At 46.2% G+C, this 24,309-nt stretch overlaps 1 protein-coding gene across 1 annotated transcript in view; it reads left to right on the top strand.

Annotated features, from left to right (window-relative positions):
• The window catches only part of RLF (RLF zinc finger), a 314,153-nt gene that overhangs the window by 128,511 nt on the left and 161,333 nt on the right, over nucleotides 1-24,309 (top strand). The window contains exon 2 of the mRNA XM_085647033.1: nucleotides 16,717-16,871. Within this exon, the coding sequence (XP_085503159.1) occupies nucleotides 16,717-16,871 (155 nt within the window). The remainder of the gene's footprint in view (nucleotides 1-16,716; nucleotides 16,872-24,309) is intronic.

The raw sequence follows: 24,309 nt of genomic DNA, 5'->3' as shown, positions 1-24,309 counted from the left end.
AGTCAGAAGTGCAACGTATTCTATCAACACACTTTCTAGAGTGTGAGAATGGTTGTATGGATGTGTGTGCTGGTATCAATGATTGTATAAGAGCGTAAGAATGTGGTACTATTTTTATGAGTAAGTGAACTTGAGTGTGTATAACTGCATAGGTGAGTAAATAGTGTGATTAATTATTTGCATGACTGACTAGGTGTGACAGTACCTCTATGGAGTATTGGTGGTGTGTGAGTGTCTATGTAGGTGTATAAATGCATATGATAGTCTTGTACGGAGTGACTGTAATTATGAGTGACTGTACATGTGAATGAGTGGAGGTGTATGTAGACCTAAGAGTCAATGAGTGGGTATGTAGTTATTGGTATTGGAGTATCTATGGTTTTGAGAATGGACGTCTGAAATTTTGAGTTTGTGTATCAACGGTTAAATTAGGGTGTGAGAAGATGCAGTAATTTATCACATGGATGATGTCATTTGAGATGTCATCAGTGATGTCATCAGTGATGTCACTGACCATGTCATGAGTGATGTAATATGTGACGTCATCAGCAGTGCATTGCGGGGGCGTGAGTTATAGTTAGCTGAACTAGCTAGAAATGGGGAATTTCTAGGGTTTTGTACGAGGGAAATGTCCAGTTAACTATAACACCCCTGAAACCTATGTTTTTTTAGGTCTCGGCTCGAAGGCTGCGCTTGCGCAGTCTCGCTCCGAGATTTAATGTTTTGGAGTAGAGGGGCTTGCACCCGCCCCTCTTCTCCCCTCTTCTCCATTGGCTGGCCTATTGAATGCTGGCCAGCCATTGGAGAAGAGGTTTGTCGCTCCGATCAGGCCCCGTCCTTTTCGGATTCGGGGGCGTGTTTTTTGGCTACTTTTCTCATTTTCTCCTCCAGCCAATGGCAAGAGGAGAGAAGAGATAAACACGCCCCCGAATCCGTTGCTGCCTTTCTCCGAGGCATTTCAGCTTCGCCTCGGAGAAAGGCGGCGGTGTTTATGGCGTCCTCTCCCCCTGCTCTTGGCTCCCTGATATCTGCTATGGTTACTTAAAATTTTTATATTGTCCGGATGCAGTCCGTAACCAGCACGGAGCGAATGACTCTCCAATCGTGTCTCAGAGGATCTAGGTCCATTACACTAAATTTTCTCCTTTATGAAAAGTTCTATTTAAGTAGCATGTCCGAGCCTTTTCAGAATCCTAAAATGTAAACGTATGGCGCTATTTTCCCCTGGCAGAGGTGGCAATCTATTTTAATTGGCATCTTGAACCCTGAACGATACGACAAATTGTTGGTTACAAATATTGACAAGTATGCTGCTAGGCAAAGCCCTCATGAGAGTAGAACATTTGCATTGAATGTAGATTGGAGGCATTCTAGTTCTCCTCTCAGTGTAATATTTCGGGTCGCTTGTTTCTATTATTCTCGCACTGTAGTCTTTCTTCGTACTCTTTTCAATAACTTACGAGGACATCTTCCTCTTTCTCCACCACTATTGTGTCGTCACTCGGAAGGGCGTGGCTTAACAGCTTCTTTGCGTGACGTACTGGTGTTTACAGCTGGTAACACTGTGGTCGCCGGGAATTGTAGTCCCGCTGTGTTCCCTGATGTCAGTGTTACCGACGTTTTGTACCCCTACATCCCACCGTGCCTCTCGGTAGCTTCGGGAGAGCTGTGTGTGGAGCCGTACAGAGGAAGGCGGTACAGGGTGCAGCACCGACGGGCCAGGACAGAGGAGGCAGCAGGTATGCACAGGAAAGGAGGCCAACCTAAAAGTTAGATGAGAGCTATGAATTGCCATGCGGTTAGAAAAAATGACACATCGCCTACAGTTCCTGAAGAGGTGCAGGCCTGGACGTTGACAATCCATTAGAGAGGGATTCGTTTCTGTTGAAGGATAGGGGACATCTGGCATAGGGCTCTCCACCCTGGAGGGTAAGGGGAGAGAGGAAGGGAACTCAAGAGTTAAAAGGTAGCACAGCTGCATGTTACACATCATAGATGGGTGGGGGAGGGGATTCAGAGTTTAAAGGTAGAACGGCTGCTTTCTGCAAATTATAAATAATGAGCGAGCAGAGTGCATGAGTCTAGGCACAGCTACATTCTCCGATCTGGTCCAGGTGTAATCATGGCTTCAGTGAGCTCTTCAATTTTCTTGTTTTTATATAGCGCGAACTCGCCCCGAAAACATAGAAGCGCTTTACTTGAGCACCAGTTACATTACACTCAAGTTCACATTCATTGTTTGTAGGCACCGTGTTATTAAGTGAATTGTCCTGCGATTACAGGATGTTGAGCTGACGCCGAGACTCGAACGTGGTTCTCAGTACCGAAGTCGGCAGCTCTGGCTGTAGGATCGATGACGGGAGTGGGATTCATGTGCGTGTGTGTGTTTTGCTTCCTGTGCTAGAGAAAAAGCACCCTGGGGTGATGGTGGGGGAGAGTTTAGCTGCTGTACCCACGGAAGATCTTGAAAGCGACTCGTTGCACTTGTGGCTTTGTCTCCTTGCGTTGAAGGGCTGAACGTTTTGTTGACATGGAAATGCACGGAGCTCAAAGATTTATATCCTGGGCACAAGCCGAGGGTTCACGCAAGTAGACGGCCTCTACCCACTCTTTTCACAGAGTGGAAGCCGTCTACCCTGCTGAGAGGTTGGGCCCCACAGAATTATGCTGAACGTGTCCCGGTGAAGTATTCAGACACCGGGACACGCTCAGTAGTGCCTTCACGTTGTCTGCTTTCGTTTCGAGCAACGACTTCTCGTCAAGGGTAGTAAGCACTAAATAAATAGAATACAATATACAACGTGCAGCCGGGGAAGGGCATTATCCGATTTCATCGGAGCTTATAACAAAGACCAAAGTTAGAGCGATTGGCATTGCTCATGACAATGCCGTTTCTTTAAATGTTTTAAAAACAAAAACATAAATAAAAATAATGTAATGAGCAATGCCAATATCTCTAACTTTACCAATGCCGAGACCATTGTATTGTAAATGCTTGTTCAGTTAATTTCTGAGGTTTTTTAAATGCCAATTCCTAACTATAACGCCCCTGAAACCTTTGGTTTTTTCAGTGAATATATACATATATATATCGATCGTGCCGGAGGACAGGCTTTGCTGCAGGTACTTTAAAACACAGAGCACTGAGCACGACAAAATCAGCATTGGACAGTTTGAATATTATACCCACTAATTGTGATGCCAGTATCCTTAATAACTTTTAATATGAAGGCAGATGGATTTTACAAGATTCCCTGCAGTAAATACTTAATGAAATGCATCATGGGGCTTGAAGTGTGAAATAAACTGTCACGTGACTTTCAATTGAAAAAGCGCGCACGAATGCACTTTGCATATACAGACTCCAACCTGTGAACAAGGCGAAAGGGCGCTGAAACGCGTAAGGAGACAGAGTTTATCTGCGCTGCTGTACCTGCAAAAAAAAGCTTTAACTCCGTAAAAGTGATTACGGGCGCCATTACTAAATGGTGTTTACATTAAGATTAGAAACATAAGAGGTGACTAACCACTAACTAACTACTACGGGCGCCATTACTAAGATGGTATTCACATTAATATCAATGAACCATCAATTATATATAATTTCTGGAACTGGAGCCTTTCCAAAGCCTACATAGGGTTGTCGCGTGTCCCTATTCGTTGATTTAGAATGAGATGTGCAGCCCTATAGTAGGACCGTATATCTGGGAGTGCAATCCCTCCATTGTACTTATTGCGTTGTAATGTCTGTAATGCCACTCTCAGGTGGCCCCCATCCCATTGCAACGTTCGGAGGTCATCATTAATTGCAGTACAAATTGCTCCTGGAATTCTATGATGTGTTCTGTAGGATGTAGAGCAGTTTTGTGAGAGTAATCATTTTATACATAGTTGCTCTACCTAGCAACGTCGGAGGGAGACTCCGCTTTCTAGCAACGTCATCTCAAAATCCTACGATGACCCGCCTAATGTTTTTATGCAAGCAGTCCATCGCATTCGTGGAGAAGAACAGTCTTGGGTATTTAAACCCATCTTTAGGAACCAGGAGGTGTCCTGGTATTGTGTGTATCAGTGATACCTCCCACAGGGTATAGGCTTGATTTGTCCCAGTTTATAGTATAACCCGTGAGATCGCCTAGTTTCTTAAATAGCTGTAATATTAATGGGATTGTATCATCAGGGTTAGTTATGTAAAGTAAGATGTCATCCGCTTAGAGCGAGATCCGTTCATTTCTTTCACATTTTTCATTGTATTGGAAGCCACTTATCCCAGCATGGGATCTGATTAGACATACCAGTGGCTCCAGTACCAGGGCAAATAGTAGAGGGGACAAAGGGCAGCCCTGTCTGGTTCCTCTTTTAATTGGGAAGTCTACAGATAGCATCCCATTGACTCGAACTTTGGCTCTGGGGTTAGTGTAGAGTTGGTTCACCCATGTTATAAGGCTTTGCCCAAATCCGAATTTTACCATGACTTGACGTATAAAAGGCCAGTAAACCGTGTCATAAATTTTTTTCACATCTAGGGTAAAAAATGGATAAAGGCCGAGAGTAGTGCGACCAGCCAAGCCGCCAGTATGAAGGCCAAAATATTGGGTTTCAGCGTGGAGCAGCGAGATTGGGCGATATGACCCACAATACTCAAGCAGTTTCCCTGGCTTGTGAATTACTACTATCGTAGCATTGCAAAGGTCTGCAGGAAGTTATTCCTCCTCCCGTGCCGCATTATACATCTCCAGCAAATGTGGACCTAAGCAGTTAGCATTTTGCTTGAAATTTATTTCTGAAACTTCTCCCCCTTTTCCTTTCCGACCTTGACAGCGCACCTGCAATCGATAGGTGTTCAAGGTCTTGGATAAGAGAACTCTATTTTGGGGTTATTGCTATTAAGTACTTTTTTGTGCCTAGTTCTCGTGTTCGGTGTCTGCTGTGCCACTCAGGTGCCACGTTTTGCACAGAGAGAAGGGATGTAGGTGTTAGGTTTTCAACATCAGTCGTCGATAGAGAGCCACCTAGTTAAGCAGTAGTCCCCACCTCTGGTGGAATCTCTCGTACTGTTTTGCAATCACTTCCGGGGTCCTCACCACATCAGTTCCTCCATTCATGTGCAACGGTGCCTCTTAATTTACAGTTCTCCTCACTTGGGGATTATGCGGTTCTTACTATATGTCAGAGGCGTAGCCTTGTGTGGCATCTATAACGTGCCCCTCTCTTCCTTAGCCACCAGTTTATTGTCCATAGTCTAAGTTCCTCACACAGCTGACTAGGGACTCACAAGGGACTAATATCTTTCCAACACTTTCTTTACACTGATAGATCTGGTAATTATTATTTCTTGTTGTCTTCTATTTTACTTAGATCAGTTAATGTTTGACTATATGAACTGATTTCTCTTTTTCTTCAGGGTAGCACTTTCCCACTGTCACGAGTTGTGGTTTGTTACTTTGTCACAATTGTTCCACACACCATGAGGTTCTGTCTTTCAATCGATGTCTAAACTGATTTAACTTGAGTCTTACTGGTGAGACCTTTAGTGTCATTTATTTGTACCGAAATGTAGCAAATAAGAATTTTATTGATTATGTTTATTTTTCCAGCCTTGAGAAAGTCTGAAAACATATTTGTACAGACGAAACACGTGTTGGCTTGGCTTCAGTACTTGCTGGAAATTCTATAACCAAATAAAAGGAACTTTACAACGGATTGTGTTCGTCAATTACCTTTTATTTCTGTACAGAAATTGGATTTTGATATACTCACTTTGTGATCATAAGGACTTACTTCTCCATGCTACAATGAACAAAGGTCCAATATACTCTTCTTGGATTTTCATACAACCTTTGGGAATTGCTGTACTAGCTACTTGTTTATTTTCCTCACACAGCCCTTGTGCATTGATGGTGCAAGCTGACCGGTCAGGGGATATCACTCTTCTCCAGAATCTTTGCGCCGTAGGGGTCCCCAGTATGCTTCGATTGCTAGTTCTCCTTGCGGTTTGCATTTGGGTGATGATCTGAGACCTCTTCCCCTCTATCTCTAGGATGGCAGCCCCCTCTGGTCTTTCTCACGAGGGTCCCGCCACAGGGGGTCCCGCCACAGGGGGGTCCCTTTCTGATGTTGACTGTCTTTCCCGCAGCTCAATCAGGTAGGGCCCAAGGTCATCAGAGCAGTTATCTAGCCCCAAGGGACCCAGACTGCTATCCCAGAGATGGTTACGCTCCCCCCTTCGCACCTCCTGGGTAGGTTCTCCCCTCGGGGAAGGTGGGGGCCCGGGCCAGCTTCCCACAATGCCCTTACCTCCTAGCTCACAGACCCTCTCACCTGTATGGTAGCTTCGCAGTATCTCCCCTCCCAGGAGCAAATCACTAACTCATCTCTTCGGGGCCTCTGTTTTGGGCAACCTATACTTTAGAGAGTCCGGCAACACCTTTTTCTCTTTTCACGGGCGGGTATCTCCAGTCAGTCTCCTCGATCTGCCATTTTGTGGAGCCTGGCCTCAAAGCTGTTCCAGCGTGTATCTTTACCACCACACCTCGTCGGCTCAAAAGTTGCCCGACTCATGCATTGGGTCATTAACGCTAACTCTGGAATTTTTCAGCGTTTAGAAGGTCAGGATTTGGACAGGATTATATACGGGCTACTGGAGCTCCGGCAGATACAGCTAGCCGGCCATGCTCCTGGCCACGCCCTCGAAAGAGCAGGTTTGATCCTCCTCAAACTCTTGGCAGCCTTGATCCTCCTCGACCTCTTGGCAGCCTTCAACACCATATCCCACCACATGCTAATTGAAAGATTCTACAACATTGGCTTTCAAGGGGATGCGCTCAGATGGATCTCACCGTAAGAACCCAGAGGATCCACCTCCCAACCCAAGGAGATGTCCTGCAGGGTCCTCCTAGGGCTCATCCCGATGCTCTTTAATTCATATATGACCTAGTTGGCCAACATCGTCCGAGCCCACTGTCTCAATTTAATTTCCTACGCAGACAACACCAAACTCATCCTCTCACTCCCCGACGACCCTGCCACCACCAGAACCAACTTCTACAGATTCATGACAAACGTCGAGACTAGATTAAGAATTGCCTGCAGCTGAACCCAGACAAGACGGAAGTACTGATCTTTGACAACAGCAGCAACAAGTGGAATGACTCCTGGTGGGCATCAGTTCTAGGACCCGTACCCACTCACCCCGCCCACGCCAGAAACATCGGAATTATTATCATTGGCAACAACATTACTATGAAATCACAGATCAACTCAGTCTCCTTCGCATACTTCCTCATTTTGCGCATGCTACTTAAGATCATCAAGTGCCTAGCCCTACACATGAGGTGCACCGTGACACCGGCCGTCATAACTAGCCGACTGGACTACTGCATCGCCCTTTACATAGGAATAGCTGCACATCTCCTACTGAGACTTCAGACCATACAGACCGCTGCAGTCAAACTCATCCTCAGCCACCTGAGTGCTGCTGGTGGTGCCACTCCTGTTCTGGTCGTTGGCCCCTGCAGTGCTGACCTTAACCCTAGGAACTTGGCTCCCACAACCAAGGGGCCTGCTCGTCAGCAGACCCTAACTGAAGGCCCCCTTAGCCCTATTGGCTAAAGTTGGACCCCTGCACTCTGCACCTGGCCGTCCCAGTGCCACTGGTGGTGAAACTTGAGTGCCCCCCCTAGACATTGGGGAGCCTTGGTCCTAATCCCCAAAACTCACCCTCGTGAGTAGAATACTTGCCTCCAAAACTGATAACCATGTTTCTCGCATAGGAACCCATTTCAAAAGATTTTGTACCTAAAATTGTTGTGTGGAACTGCTAATGTATGGATAAAAGTGAATTCCATTTCAAAGTATAAAACGTCGTACTTACCTTTCTATTTAGAGCTCTTAGGGTGTGGTATTTAAGTATACCAGCCCCAGTACTCAAAATAATCCAAAGTAACTCAAAAGTTATCTAAAAGGATTTACTCTGATACAAACTGCATTGAAAAGTGATACAACCCTGTAAGAACTGTAATTTCAAGCACAACCTCATTTCTCTGAACAGTCATGCATTTGAAAGTACATTTTACTCACCTGTGCCAAGTCCTGCTGGGTTCTAAAATGAAACGTATGTATCTTTTTTTGTTTTTTTTACATACCTCATTGGTCTGAATTCGTGTTTGAGTGTGCGTGTATCAATTCTTGATTGAGTGAATACATGAAGTGCTTAACACACCCTCTGGATAATCCTGCCTGCTTGCCCACACTACCACAAAGAGAGCTGTTAGTACTTACGTAATTTAGTTTCTGCTATACCTCTGAGTACTCCCTGGACTCTGTGCACACTATACCTTACTTTGGTATAGTATATACAGAGCTTCCTACACCAAGGGATCAACTTACTCACACTGGGTGCTTTTGTTTCAGGACTGAGACGTTAATATTTTTGCCACCTTATATTGTGCACAAGTACATCACGGATAACTGGCATCTGGCAGTCCAGCAAGCTTTTCTTAGTCAAAGGATTTTCATGAAACTGATTCAGTTTGTCATGTAAATCATTTCTCTGCGAGTGGAAACTACAGAAAATATTACTCTGCGTCCGCCACAAGAAAATAAACATTGGTGCCTCTGGGAGGGCACCATAAAGCACTCAGGTTTGCTTTAACTATGACCCTCATGCCCCTTCCTATGTTGCTCACTATTTACTCTTCTTCAACCGCTGCCACCAGAGGTAGAATTATCGGAATTTAATGTCAATTTTATTAGTTTTCACTTTGGGGGGGGGGGGGCAATCTTTTTTTTAACTTTGCTCATGACAGCATACATTTCACGACAGTGTTCATATGACATGTGAAAGAACAACATTTCGCCATACAGTAGGAAGCTGTAATAGACATATGAAGAACTGGTTACACTCGTACACTCGTACACTCGTACACCAAGCCCTGAGTCTCCCCTCGTGGCCTGGTATTTCATCATTTTAGAAATTAGCAATTTCATTAAAAGGTGAGTGACAATCTGTTAGAATTGAGTATTTTGGCACCAGGAACGGAGGCGAGGAATAGGCTTCAACTTTCTTCACTCTTATTAACCAGCAGCCATTAAAAGTCTGTATTAACATTAAACTACATTTCAGATAGGTCCTTGGGAAACAAAGTAAAGGCAAGCAGTTCATCCAAACAAGACCATAGCCTGTCCTCTCAACATTCCATTCTGTCCTCCTCTTTCTTTGCTGTTCCAACAGCCTTAGATATGTGCATTTCTCTCTGTGTGCTTATTATGCTCTTTTTAATATACCTAGAGTTCTCACAAATAAAGGTGATCACCAAGAAATCCTAAGGTATTTTCAGATTGTCTGGATCCCACTCTTGGCCAGTAGTTTGATGTAAGAACTCTCTCCTTCTGCTGAGTCTTAGCGGAGGTCAAGTCTGCCCTGGTAGTACTACCTTTCCGAGATGGGAATAGGATGCTGATACGAAGCATGACACTATCCTGTGTGTGAGGCATCCTCTTCCATTAAGGATGGCCTTCTCGCTTTGAACAGTCCCACACTGCATACAGTAGGAGTTGATTGATTCTGCCTAGGGTCACTGTACTTTCTCTGTTCCTACTGGCACCCTACCTTTTTAGGTCGAGCCTAGAGTCAGTGCGCATGCGCTGGTCTGCGAGGCATCCTGTATCCACTCTATTAATCATCAGAAAAAATGTCAATACTGATTTTCATTCAATCACTGTAGGAAGCTGGCTCTGTACCTTAGTGAGGTATAGTGTGCACAGTCCAGTGGAACCTCAAAGGTAGGCAGAGGTAAAAGTAGATGACACCTTACTCTCTTGTTTGTGGTAGTCTGGTCGAGCAGTAAGGCTGTATCAGAGGGTAGTGTTAAGCATTTGTTGTACACACTCAATCACCAAATGATATCACACACTCAAAGACTGAACTTCAGATCAATTGATTTTGTATAAAACATTTTTTTGTTATTTTACTTTCTAGAACCAAGCAAGCCTGGCATAGGTAAGCAATAAATACTTCACAGTAGTAATGCACTTTGTCAACAGTTAGAATTGCAATTGTATATACACTTTGGTTTGATTACAGTTGTTACTGTAATGCAATGCTTTTGATATACTGTACATATATTTCGTATAGGCTTTTTAGTAGAATGTCAAGTAGATTACCTTTCTTACACAGTGCAGTACATCTGGATACTGCACTGGGACATTTCCTGTAAACAGGTAAGTAAAAGTGTTTTGGTTATTTAGTTTGAAAGGTTTTTATATATTTTCCAGCTCCTCAGACAAACTTTTTATAGAAAAACAGTCTGTTATCCTATGGAGGAAAATAGTGTTATCAGTTAGCAGGTAAGTACTTTGTTGTGGGAGTTGGTATTCTGGGGTTAGACTCTGGGGTTCCCTCAGGGTCAAGGATGCACTCTTGTTACACCCTCAGCGGCGCTAGGGTGGCTTGGTGCAGAGTGCTGAGACCCAATGTTATCCAATGGGGGTGATAGGGGGTCTCTGGTTGGTGGCTGCTGACGAGAAAGCCACTGGGTTGTGGAAGAAAAGCTCCTGGATTTAAGCACCGTGCAAATGGGGGTTTGAGCCAGCACAAAAACTGCAACCTCGGCGGCACTGGGTTCGGCCGGGTGCAGTGTGCTGTTTCGTCGGGAGCCCTGTAGCTTTTAATGGAGAGTCTCAGGTTTGTAAACACACTACAACCTCAGGGACGAAGGTCTTCTGGGTGCGACCACCACTTGGAGAGATAAGTTGGAATGCTGGGCGTTGGTTAGGCACCGTCTGTTTAGCCGTGGGGCGTTGGGTGCATAGGTGCCTTTTAGGGTCGGATCTTCGGTTTGAGGCTGCAGGCGTCTGCTGGAGGCATGAGGCAGGTCAGGGGTGGCCGGATCTCTGGTCAGGATCATCGGGGGGGGACCTCCGCTTGGTGTTGGGCCACTGGAACTCGGGCCGTAGGAGTCTGGTGCAGACTCGCTGACTTTGGTGGACCTGGAGTCTGTTGGTGAACAAATCTGGTGTTTACGGGAGACAGTCTTTTCTTTTGAAGGCAGGGCAGGTCCTCGGGGTTCTTGAGGCTGCTGGCCGCAGGATTCACCGGAGTTTCACTTTTGCAGGTTCAAGGTGGGGACAGGCCGATAGGGCTGGGTCCAAGTCAGTGGGCGTCGTCCTCTTGTTAGCTTCGGCACAGCTGTTTTGCAACGTGAATCCTTTTATGGATTCACATGCTGTGCTCAAGAACAGACTTTTTACATCTTAATACCCTAGCCGTTGCCACAAATCAGAATTGTCTTATGTACTACAGCGCCAGGACACCCTCGGGTATAAGCCGCGCTCTATAAAACGGAATAACATAACATATTCCGCCATCTAGGGGTTGGGTCTGGAATTCTTTTTTTTTTTTTTCTTGCTTTGGTCGCTGTCGACCACCATTTGCTGCCAGGTACGTCCCCTGTGTGACGTCAAACGGTATCCTGCAGGTCGACGTGCGTGGTGGCCATCTTCAGATTCTTTTTTCCACCTTTGTGGTCTGGAAGCAAGACTGGAAACCCTGAAGAAATTTTTTGATCTTCCCCAAAAACTTTGAAAAAGATAGTGCTGAGAAATATCATTGATCATAGGCGTCGTAACCAGAGGCAGGAGCAGAGCTTCGGTTGAACACCAGAGGACCACTCAGTCCACAAATGGCGAGGTAGAGGTCATGGAGAATATCCCCTTAAAGTTCTGCCCCAAGTGCCACCACAAGTGTGCTCAACGCGCCCCACATGACGTCTGCAACCTTTGCCTGCCCAAAGATCATCAGGACAAGGACTGTGAGGCCTGTGCAGCGTTCCTGCCGAAGACGCTGAGGACACGCCAAAATCAAAGACCGGTTCATTACGACGCAATGTCGCAGAGAACAAAGAAGACTTCCCTGAGAGACCTGGGTTTCTCTAGCGACGAGGAAGAGCATGGAGAATAACTGAGTCGACGCACAAGGGATCGAACGTCGAAATCCTATAAGGGGACTCCTAAAAGGCAAGGGATCTGAAAAAGAAGACTGAGAAGGTAAGACACCATAAAGATATGTCGGAACCGAAGGGCCACGAACATAAGGCCCACAAGGCAGCCCTGACGCCGAGCAAAAAGGCAAATGAGGGTCAGCCACGATTAAAGGAACCCCACAGAACCCAACCGAAGGTTACAGTGGAGGGAAAATCGTCAAAAACACCGAAGTCAAGGGTCGACACCAACCTGCAAAAAAGGACACAACACCGCTGAAGACTAACATCGATGTCAGGAAGAAACGAAAATCTCTGGCCTCCGACGCCGAGAGGGCCCTAGAGGTCGAAAGAAAAGGTAGAATACTCGAGAAGGAAATGCCAAGGCTCCTACAAAAGAAGAGGGATTTCGATGCCTCACTGAAGGACTTTCGAATCCCAAAGACAACGGCTGCCGAACCAGAGAACGTCGATGCCGAAGAGACAGACGCAGAAGGAGAAGAGGAAGGTATCTTCGACTCTCCTCCAACCCCTGAGCCTCGAGGCGCAGAACCTGAGGAATACAGAGACATACCTGAAGAAGAGAGAAACTTAGAAACGTTCGAAGGATCCGTGGAACGACCTCGACACCGAGAGCCCAGAAGAAGAAATTTGCTGTTACCTTTCGAAAGCTTCACCTTCAGATAACATAGCTTTCTATAATGACATTGTAAAAAGGGCAGCAAATCAATTTGGTGTACCCTTAGAGGAAGAAAAACTTGAGCTACAAAAGGAACACAATACCTTCCTATGCTGCCCAGTATTCTGGATCAAGGCAAAGCAGCCTTCAAGGAGCCAGCCTCAAACAAGGGAGTAACCCCCAGAGTGGAGAAGAAGTATAAGCCCTTCTCAAAGGACCCTAACTATATTCAGGGAAGTACAGTACCTGACTCCATTATTGTCACCACAGCCAGGAGGAGAGCAAATGCAGTCTCCAACACTTGTCCTCCTCCAGAGAAAGAAAGTAAGAGGATGGCTATGGTGGGGAGAAGGATTGAAAAGGAGGCGGCAACACAGTGGCGTATTGCTCACTCAAATGCCCTACTAAATAGATATGGCCACCAACAGTGGGATGAGATTGAGGAGTTTTTGAACAAACTCCCTGAGGACAAGAAGAGGGCAAGAGCTATTGTCCAGGAGGGGAAGAACGTGGCAAACACATGAATAAGGTCTGCTTTGAATGCAGCAGATACTGCTAGTAGGCAGATGTGCACAGGAATCATCCTGAGAAGACATGGCTGGCTCAGAATTTCCGGTTTTAAGCAGGAAGTTCAAACCTCCATCATTAATAGGCAATTCAATGGAGAAGCACTGTTTGGCGACGAAGTAGATGAATCCCTTCAACAGATGAAGGGGGACAATGAAACAGCAAGGGCAATGGGGGCCCTGCAGCAAAGGGGTTCCTTTAAAAGAGGGGAATTCAATAACAAAAGCCCACAGGTAGAGGCACCTTAGGTTCTGCCCAGGAGTTTGTTGTGACCTCTGTAGTCCCTGACCGAATTCAACAAATGGGTCAGCAGTCAAGCTATCAAGGTTGGCAACAGAAGCTGCCATTGCCTCTTCCCCGAAAGGGTTGAGGAAATGGGTCCAACTTACTTAATCACAAGGAAGGACCCACACAAGAAACCTGTGGGAAGAAGAATATCCTTTTTCCACAAACAATGGGAAAGGATCACAGCAGACAATTGGATTTTAAGTTTGGTAAAGTACGGGTATTGCATAGAGCTAACAAACGTACCATCAAACCGACCAAAAATGAGAAAATTCATGAAATCAGAACAAACACTGCTAAACGCAGAGATCAAGGAACTAAGCCTAAAACAGGCAATAGAAAAGGTACCAAGACAAGAATGCTTCACAGGAAACTACTCGCCATATTTCCTAATACCCGAACAGGATCAAACTCTTAAGACCCATCATGGACTTAAGGTTCATAAAAAAGTTCGTACTAACACAGCGCTTCAAAATGTGTACCCTCCAAGAGATAAACCCACAAATTCAAAAAGGTTATTACATGGCCTCAAAGACGCCTACTTGCATATCCCCATGAACAAAAGACACAAAGTAGTTAAGATTCCTGCTCAACGGAACACGCTACCAGTTCAAGTTTCTTGCTTTCGGAATTAAAATCAGCTCCACGTGTGTTCACAAAGTGTCTAGCCGCAGTGGTGGCACACCTGAGAAGAGAGGGAATCCATGTCTACTCCTATCTAGATGATTGGCTCAAACGGGGACATTCAAAACAAACATGTCGCAGTCCAGTTCAAAAAGCGATCCAAATGCTACAAACACTGGGTTTCTCGCTGAACCACAAAAAATCTTAAACACCACCAGAAGGAGAAAAAACCTTCCTGGGAGCAAGGTTAAATACAACAAAAGCAAGGGCATACCCCACTCGGACCAGGATACAAGCAATCCATCAAGAAACAACCCTCTACCAGAGGGGTTTGTCTCTGACAGTGAGGAAGGTCATGAAACTGATGGGCATGATTGCATCATGAATCCCACTTATCCCTCACACACACCTACACATGCGCCCATTTCAAGAATGGCTTACCAACAGCTGGTCTCAAGCCACAAGAAGTTGGGGGGGGATCTAGGGGTTGTTACACAAAGGGTGCAAGCAGAGGTACAATGGTGGGCATCCACCAACATACCACAGGGGAGACCTTTCAGGAACTCAACTCCATCTTTGACAGTCACCACGGACGCATCCCTCAACGGTTTGGGAGCACATTTCAACCAGCTGAAAGTGCATGGTTGATGGAACGAACAGGATTCCACAAAGCACATCAACTTTTTGGAAATAAACTGTTTTTCTGGCACTAAAAGTGTTCCAGAAACACATTCAGGGGAAAACCCATTTTAATCCAAACAGACAATAATACAACAATGTTCTATCTGAACCAATCGGGAGGGACAAGGTCCTTTCCCCTGAGCAAACTTGCACAGGAGATCTGGCAATGGGCAATAATTCACAAAATCAACCTACAAACAGTACATCTACCAGGAGTAGACAACATTACAGCGGACCAGCTGAGCAGACAGAACACCAATACCCCTGATGCAAAGCGTGTCACAAAAAGTAAAATAATCCAGGAACAAATATGATTCTCTTTGCCCCACAATGGCCAAGGCAAATATGGTACTCAACCCTCCTAGAACTATCCATGGGGGAGATAATCAGGATCGAAGCAGAAAAGGCCCTCCTAACAATGCAACAGGGTCAGTTATTTCACCCCGAGCCTGCAGCGATTACTGTCTCAGAGCTGAAGACGACAACAAAGGCCAATCAGCGAGGGCCTATTTTGCATAGGCTCCTGGTCGGAGGGGGAGGGGAGGCGGCTGCTAAACTAATTTGCATATTGTCTACAAGGTGTATTGAGTGATTATCAGTCACCTGCTCGGGCTCCCTTAAACCCTTGCTGAGAAATGCCAACATATTAATGATTTCAACATTATTCACCACGTTCTTTGCCATTTAAGAACCTATATGAAACAGCAGGTGTGGTTTTGAAGCTACTGCTGCAGACTTTAAAGAGTGGTGAAGCAGGTTCTTGTCGCCACATAAATTAACATAGTAAAACCGGTAAATGTTGAACACCCAGGATAATGTGCTGCATGGCAAAAAACTTTTAAGGTCCCAAAGGCGATACCTATTGGCTATGCCAATTCTTGTTGTGATTTGAGATACTGGACGTGATCCACTGTGTTCGCAGGAAGAAAGAGGAGGATAGAACGTCCCCAAGGAATGTTGAGAGGACGGGCTCCTCTGTGATTGGATGAACGGTTTACATTTATTTTGTTTCCCAAGGAGTTGTAGGAAATGTAGTTTAATGTTAATACAGAAGTTTATTTGCTGCTGGTTAATAATAGTGAAGGGAATTGAAGCCTAATCCTCGCCTCGGAATCCTTTATTGAATTGAAACTTTCCATTACGATAGCTTGGAATTTTTTCATTCTGTGTTTAGCTACTTTAAAACAAATATATCCTTATCTCAAAAGCAAATGTGTAGTGTGTAAATGGGCGAGATGTAAAAATAAAAAAAATGCTGCCTTTATAGATTTGTCACCGCATCACATCCGGCTGTCTGGGTTCAGCTGGACTACACCCAGTTCTGTCCCATTTAGAACACCTATTAGTGTTCTTGCTATAAATAATTTTCTCTGTAAAGTACTTGATGTACCTAGCTGCTAAAACTATGCTTGCTTAAGTAAATAAACCTACTGTAACCATTTCCCAGGTGCACAGGCTTCCTGTATCACTTCCTGCAAATATTTTATATACAAAACACTCTTCTGGGGGTCCTCTGTTGTAAAGTAGTATCGTTAACAGGTACCCACTGGCTTAGCAAGAGTTCCATGGACCTCAATGCTATAGATAAAAGTGAGTTCTCCATTCCTTTGCGTAGCTTTAAACAAGGCATGCTGTAGAATCCCACTTAAGGTACCCATCTGTTTTCTAAAAACAGGTACCTGGTGAGCATTCTAGATCTTCTGTGCAGTTCAAAATCACCCACTTCACTCTGACTGTGGGCATCTTGTCTTAGACAACTTAGCACCATATAAAGGCTCGGATCAAATTCTATTTCGCTCATTCTTGGGGACTGTGTGTAACTGTTAAATAGCAAATGTGTATATCATGCAATAGAAATGTCACTCAACACAAGTGTAGTAATGTCCTCTGTTCTCTTTTCAGACACTGCTACAGTATGCTGGAGAGACAAATTCTTCAAAGAATACTTTGCATTTACTGGAAGTGTATCGAATCTCTATTCAGTACTTTGCCAGGGCACGGCCATTCCTTGCACCCGAGTGTGAAGATGTTCTTATGGTACTTGGAAAGCTGGCGCTGTAAGTAATTTTTGTTTCATTAATAACGGTTTCTCAAGATTATAAGAAAAACGTTTGCTATTTCTGCAGACCTTTGTCCACGTGTGTCTAGCTGTGGTGCTCTGTAGTCAGGCAGCTTTATTAAATCAAAGCAATTTTCAGAAGTTTGTTTCACTCCCTCTGGTTCCACAAGCAAATCAACCATTCAGTTGCTTAAGTAGATTTTGGCAGACGTACTGTAGAAGCGCTCCCATTGCATCATGGTTATTCTATTATACCTTCTGTTTGGATTGTGCCTTTCTGAAGAGACCATGGTAGACCTCATAAATAAAACCTCATATTGTAAGCACATAGTGTAATTCTCAGGAAAAGGTGGAACTATTAGATAGACTGGTATAATCAGGGGTTTTATTAGGGTTTCGTTGGAGAAATGTAGCCTTTCATATAGTTGGATTACCCCGCATTCTAGGAAGCCTTTGGGCTTAATTATCAAGTGGGTACTCTTGAGTTAACTGTAAAAGCTCCACCCTGGGGGCTTAATGAAAACCAATAAGAGAAACGTGTGTTGGCTAGACATATGCCTGTCCCTCTCGTGTATCATGGTGCTGTCTCTTCAGTGTCCCTTTTTCTAGTCCCCAAGTTAAAATTTGAAAGTTGCATGCAGTCACTAATTTAGCTAACAATCTTTGTAGCCTGTGTAGCTGTAGCTACATGTCTGCCTACTCCTTCCATCTAGCGTTGGGCTCTGCCGTTTGCAATTTGTTTTTTATCTAAAATGTTTAGAGGCACAAAACTTGCTGCGATTCCTCCCCTAGTCCACAATGCTCCAGAACACTGATTCCATCTCGGATTGCCTTTTCTGCTGTCTGATTCGAAAATTTGAGTGCCAGCTCAAGGACAAAAGCATTCTTCAGATTCTTAGGGATCAGCCTTTGGGTTTTCCATCCCTTCGACCTTTAATAATTGCTGCTTATTGTTGAGAACCTTCTTATGGGCACCACATCAACAATCCCTCTCCCTCTGATGACGCCACCCCTTACCATGCAGTAATTCAGAGTACTGTCCACTCAATGTAAAGGTGAACCTTGTCCAGGACAAGGATGATTGCCGCGTGGAGGCTTTTTTGAAGTCTGGGAAATGGATGCTGTCCCTCACTGTGCTCACTGGCATGTTAGTCTGCACATCTTTAAGAGCCTTTAAAAAATAAGGTTGTCAATCCAAATGAGGGGAAAAAAGTTCGAACCTGCTCCGGGTGGCCCATTGTACATCAGTGGTCAAGTTACACCAGGCTCACTGGTTGTTCACAATACATGCAAATGAGTCTCAGCACACGCAACTAGACCTACCCCGCTGCCTGGCAAAGGCAGAAAGTGTATGGATGCTGCAACACTATCTGGTCTCTTCCTAGACCGGCATCATTGGGAAGAAATGCAAGACCTCAAACATCTCCCTGAGGCACACGAAAGGAAAAGGCAAAGTCAAATATAATGTGAACATCAGATGCACCCTCATACTGACACACTAAGAACATTATCTGCCTACGCTGCCATGCCCAACTCCGGATCTCCAGTTTCTGGCCTGAGCTGCTACAGCACATCTTTAATATGCCCTTTGATGGGGAGCACTGCCTTAAGCTCTCAGTTCGGTGAGATGGCAGAAAAAATAAAGGACCTGGCATTGCCACATACATGCGTGCCCTTCAGTCCTCTACACAAAGATCCACCTCTCACAAGCCCAATCCTAGAGGTGAATCCAAGGCACCAGCATGCACACAAAGGCAAGGCTTTCCCACCAGCAGCAGTCCTTTCCCACCAGCAGCAGTCCTTTTAAGACATGGAGCCCTCCAAAGAATTCTCATGGAGTGGCTACATAGGTAATGCAAAGAGGAAAATTAAAGGGAGGGTCCTATGGAAAGAATTAAGAGACCTGCAAAGGATTATATCCCCAATATTATAATACAATAAATACAACAAAATCCTTGGGTCTAAGTTGTCTGAACCAGAAGAACAAAAACAAAAAGGCACTGACCATTTCGCAACAGACCTAGCTGTGGGATAAATCCCTCTCTGGATGAAATCCCTCACCCACCTATGATGGCATGCTTCATCATTTGGGATTCTCCTCTCTGAGGAAAGGCCTTGTTCCTCTGAGGGCTACGACCCTCTCTCTGAGAGGGAGGAGCACAGGGATGTTTTGATGTCTACTCTAGCTGGATATTGTAAATCCACCAAATGAGACCTGTAGTGTGGGTGAGGACACAGCGCAAAGAATAAAGTAACATGAGTGAAGTGATGATAGCACTAGCTAGAGAGAACTAAATATATGCTTGATTTGAAAGTTCCCACTGCCAGGATTAAAAAACAGTGCACCTGCGGTATGGGTTTAACCGCATGTGTAGGGTGAAAGATAGTGGTAGACATGTTTCAGCCGTAATGCCCCTTTCTCGGGCAAGGCTTTCTTCAGGACCTCAAAGATGCTGCTGCTGCTAGGTGAAATGTGTAGCAAAATGTGTTATAAGTACGGAAAACACAGAACCATGTATACTTGCGGTTCCTATTCTGCGGAAGGTAACGATACCTTATGGGGACAGATGGAAAAGATTAGGTCAGTGGGCTCAAATAAACAAACCAAGCCATCAGACAACAAAGTAGGCGGGCCAACAGATACCTCTACCTACAAACTACATCACATATGTGTATATACAAAAAAATTATAATACTTTATGCTTACCCGTAACGACTGGGTATATTGCTTCTCCTCAACCTGGCGACCGCTCAGGGGAGGGGGCACCATTCTATGAAGAAAATATTGATGGTGCTTGTGTCAATTGACCATATTTTCAGAAAGTCTTAAAACCACATGCTAGAAGTGCAAGGGGAAGACCTTTCCTAGGCATTTGCTGGCTCAGGCGAGACCTAAAAATGTTTCTTACCCTGTAACATATGGGGCTATTCACAGACAATGCCCCGGGAGTGCAACAGTTGTGCGTGCCTGTGTTTGCAGCCCCCTGGAAGAGTAATATTACATAAGGGTCCCACCCCTTCTTTAATATATCCAGCACCTGCCCCATATGTTAATGTTATAGGGTTCTTATATAGCGCCTATCACCACCGGTCTCTAAGCGCTCAACAGAACAACCACACACATACTGACGCCTCAGTGCCCTCTGCCTGCTCCAATTAGACTGAGGATATTACCTTGCCAAAAAGGTGTGTCTTCAGTTTTTTCCTAAAAGAGAGTAACTGTGAATCTTCCTTCAGACTGGCCGGAAGGTCATTCCAAAGTTGGGGAATGAGTACTGAGAAAGCACAGCCTCCTTTGGTTTTTAGATTAAATCTGGGTTGAGCCAAATTGGAGACAAGACCAGAGCGTAGGGATCTGCCGGTAACATACTTCCTCAGGCGTTGCTTGATATACTCTGGGGCGTTACCAAAAAGAACCTTGTGAGCCATGCAGAGACATTTAAATTGGACCCTAAACTTCACGGGCAGCCAATGCAGCTTACGAAGAAGTATGGTTGGATGTGAGCTTCTCGGGAGAGAGAAGATCAGCCTGGCTGCGTCATTCTGCACAACCTGCAGTTTTCTCAGCAACTTCTGCGATAAGCCCAGATACAAAGCATTACCATAATCAAGCCTCGAAATAACAGTCTCTGAGACGATGGTTTGCAGCGTAGAAGCTGAAAGAATGGTGGTAAGCTTACGTAGCTGCCGCATCACGCCGTGCAGGAACCCACCACAGCCGACACTTGAGGGGCCATGGTAAGGTCCGCATCGATCTTTAGGCCGAGACTCTTCACTACTGTGCCAGGAATGGGAGTTTTACCGAGTTCTGGGGGCCAGTACAGATCATCCCAAGGGTTGACCTTGTTGGTGAGCACCAGCACCTCCGTTTTCTCGGCATTCACCTTGAGGAAATTATTGGTCATCCAGTTGACCGTAAATCTAAGCAAGTTCCTCACTGATTCCTGGGCTTCTTTAGTTTCTTCCAGCTGCACCAGTAGCTGCGTGTCATCCGCATAGTTAAAGATCTCACAATTTCTGCGCGTGAGTTCTTCCATCCGAGGTTGCAGGTAGATGTTGAATAGTAAGGGAGATAGTGCGGACCCCTGAGGCACCCCCCATGTCACATCCTTAATCCCGGACAACTGATCCCCCATCTGAACCCTCTGAGTGCGGCCTGTTAGGAAGGATTCTAGCCACTTGAACGCCTGGCCAGTTATCCCCAGCTTCGCGATGCGATCCAGCAAGATGGTATGGCTGACCGTATCGAAGGCTGCTGACAGGTCTAACAGAATCAAAGCACATGGTTGTTTGTTGTCTGCTCTGATTCGTAGCTCATCGGTGACCGTAGCCATAACCAGTTCTGTACTGTGCTGTGGCCGGAAGCCCGCCTGCCTGGCATGAAGTAGATGGTGTTCTTCCAGGTAGCTGGCCAAGGCGTTCAAGACATGTTTTTCCAAGATCTTACTAAGAAAAGGCAGTTGGGAGATGGGCCTGTAATTTTTCAATGCCTTAGTGTCAGTACCCGCTTTTTTCAGAAGTGGGGAAACTCTGGCTTCCTTCAGAGATACTGGGAGGTAGCCCGCTTCTAGAGAGACATTCAGTAGGTGCAGCAGTTGGGGCTGAATACCTGGCAAAGCCAGTTTAAAGATTTTCGGGGGACAAGGGTCTATAGTGGATCCCGATTTGATATAACTGACAAGTTCTATCAGATGCTTACCATCAATATCAGGGAAGAGAGTAGAGTCGACACTAAGGAATCAGCCTCAATCTTCTTCCAAGAGCGGACTTTCCTCCTAACTTGTAGAGGGGCCGCTAATAAGGGGTCTCCCGGAACCCAGCACTTGATCAGATAATGATCTTACCAGATGCAAGGGCTAACTTCCAGAATTTTCATCAGTGACAGAGAGGACCAAACAAGATCAAGAGTGTGGCCCTTCACATGGGTGGGGCCCTTTACAAGTTGGTTTAGATGGAGAGCGGAGAGGTTGGTTTCGAACTCAGTCGCAATGGGCCCCCTAGGGACCTTGTCCCAGTGATAGTTAAAATCCCCAACCACTATAAGGGACTTATATCTGGAGGCCAGATCCGTCAGTAGTTCGAAAAAAGAATCATTAAGTTCGAGGCATGTGGGCTGCTGAATTCATATCTGTGCATAGATCGCCGCCTAGTGTTGGGTCCGGATGTTTGCACGTTGTTGTCCTGGAAGAGTCTTCGAAGTATCCTGAGATAGGTGACTCCTCCCCTGGACCACAGTGCGCATGGGCATCCTCTCCATCCTCAGATTGTTTTTTTCCGCCATTGGGTTCGGATGTGCTTATCTTGACTCAAGTTAGGGAAAACTTTTTTTTTCAGGCCAAAAGGCCTTTAGTTCGCGTCGGTACTGTTCCCGATCGGTATCGACAGTTACTTGTTAGTTTACTGACTTCAAAAACAACTTTTTCGCATCATATCCGACCATCGACCCCACATCGACGATGGAATCGAGGACCCCATTCAAGCGGTGTCCTGTTTGCAATGCGAAATATCCCCATGTCGACGTCCACCCGGTGTGCAACAAATGCCTTTCACCGGATCTTGACGAATCCACATGTATGGCCTGTGCCCGATTCCGATCCAAAAAGACTCTCCGGAATCGACGAGCAGCGAGACTTTAAGCGCAGCAAGCGGCACCGGCCCAACCAACATCTTCAGCGCCGAGGACGAAGATGTGGAAAGCGTGGAGAACCTACCCTCCAGCCCCGCTTCCGAACACGATTCCGGATCGGAAGACATCGAAGACCTCTTTCACAGGGAAGAAGCCAACACCGAGGTAGGAGACTACGATGAGGCCTTAGGGGCCGAAGAAAGTAGCTCCGGTGACGAGCAAGGCCTACCCGTACAGACGGAGGATATCCCAGTGCGTCAGTCTATGGCTCCGGTCGAAGGATCGCCTTCGGGCCTTACCCAAGACCTATCCCGCAGTTCTTCGGCCCCGCCCTCTGGCCCGGCCTCGGACATCCAGCGAAAGCCATTAGTACCCAAAACGACTGGTTTCCCTTCCTCGAAACCGAAACCAATAGTCGTATCGGTTCCACAGAAACCGAAACTGAAACTGACACTGGTCGGATCGAAGCCCACTACACCTTCGACGCCAGCCAAACCCGTCGGCACCGACCGCACCAAACGGGACTTCGGTGCCGAACTCGCAGCAGCCGACGTCGGCGCCGACACACGGAAAAAGGCCATCGGTACCGCCAAACCGCCTCGGCACCCAGCACCGAAACAATCGGCTCCGGCCACGAAGGTCAAAATGGCCGCTGCGTCGCACACCACTTCGAAAGCAGCACCTAAGGCCCAATCATCGACGCCGTCGACAGCTACTACCTCTCCTCGACTCGATGACCACGTGGCCCCGAAGAAGTCCACGCCTGCCTCTACAGAACCGCTCGGCGCCAAAGAACCGTCGGCGTTCCAGGTGCGACAAGTTGCAGCGTCCTTGCAACGCATCAAAGAAAAGGCAGCCCTCCAGGACACGTCGGGCTCCGAGCCGAAAAAAGCTCAAAAAGCTTTTCCAGCAACACCCAACATCACTTTTGGCCTGCCGCCATCCACGGTGCCCAAACTGTTTGAAATCAGAACACGTGTCACCCAAACTAGGATCACACCTGCCGAACACTCTCCTACGGAGACATCACCGTCCCACATCATCGATGCCGACACCGGCAGAATTATGCTCCACAAGCGGAGAATATCTTCCGAGCAAGCTTTGGACTCCTACCGGATCCCGCTAAAGAAAAAGCTGCCAGCGGATTCGGAACCAGTTCTTTACGAACGTCTCCATACCTCTTACCCAGATCCACAGTCCTTCTCTCCGACACCGACGTTTTGGAGGACTACATGGGTGACGACGTCCCCTACCCCAGGGAGATGGACCCTGAAGGCCAACAGGACCCTGATCAGGCTTGGGATGACCCTGTAGACCCGGGTGCAGCTATGGATACACAGGACACGCAGCTATATGGCGCGAAAACGTCTCCCACAGAGGACACTGCCGCATTCAACGCCCTCATTGAACGTGCTGCGGCCAATCATGGTGTGCAACTCCACTCTGACACAATCGAGGACGATTTTCTAATGGATACTTTCGCATCCTCAGAAAGGAATATCAAAACTCTGCCCATGTTGAAGGGTGTCCTCAAACCAGCAAAGGACATTTTCAAAGAACCCACCAGGGCAAGAGTAATAAACCCCAGGATCGACAAGAAATATAAGTCGGCGCCTGGGGACCCTACGTACATTAGAGGCCAGTTGCCTCTGGATTCCATCGTAGTCGCTAATGCTCGCAAACGGGCGCACTCGCAGACAACTGGTGATGCTCCTCCCCCGGACAAAGAGTCCAAGGTGCTAGAGACCTCCAGCAAACGGGTTGCAGCCCAGGCAGCTAACATATGGCGTATTGCCAATACCCAGGCGCT

Source organism: Triturus cristatus, chromosome 3_2 (genome assembly GCF_964204655.1).
Source record: "Triturus cristatus chromosome 3_2, aTriCri1.1, whole genome shotgun sequence".
In the NCBI taxonomy this organism is placed as follows: domain Eukaryota; kingdom Metazoa; phylum Chordata; class Amphibia; order Caudata; family Salamandridae; genus Triturus; species Triturus cristatus.
This window is presented reverse-complemented; position numbering and strand designations above follow the sequence as displayed.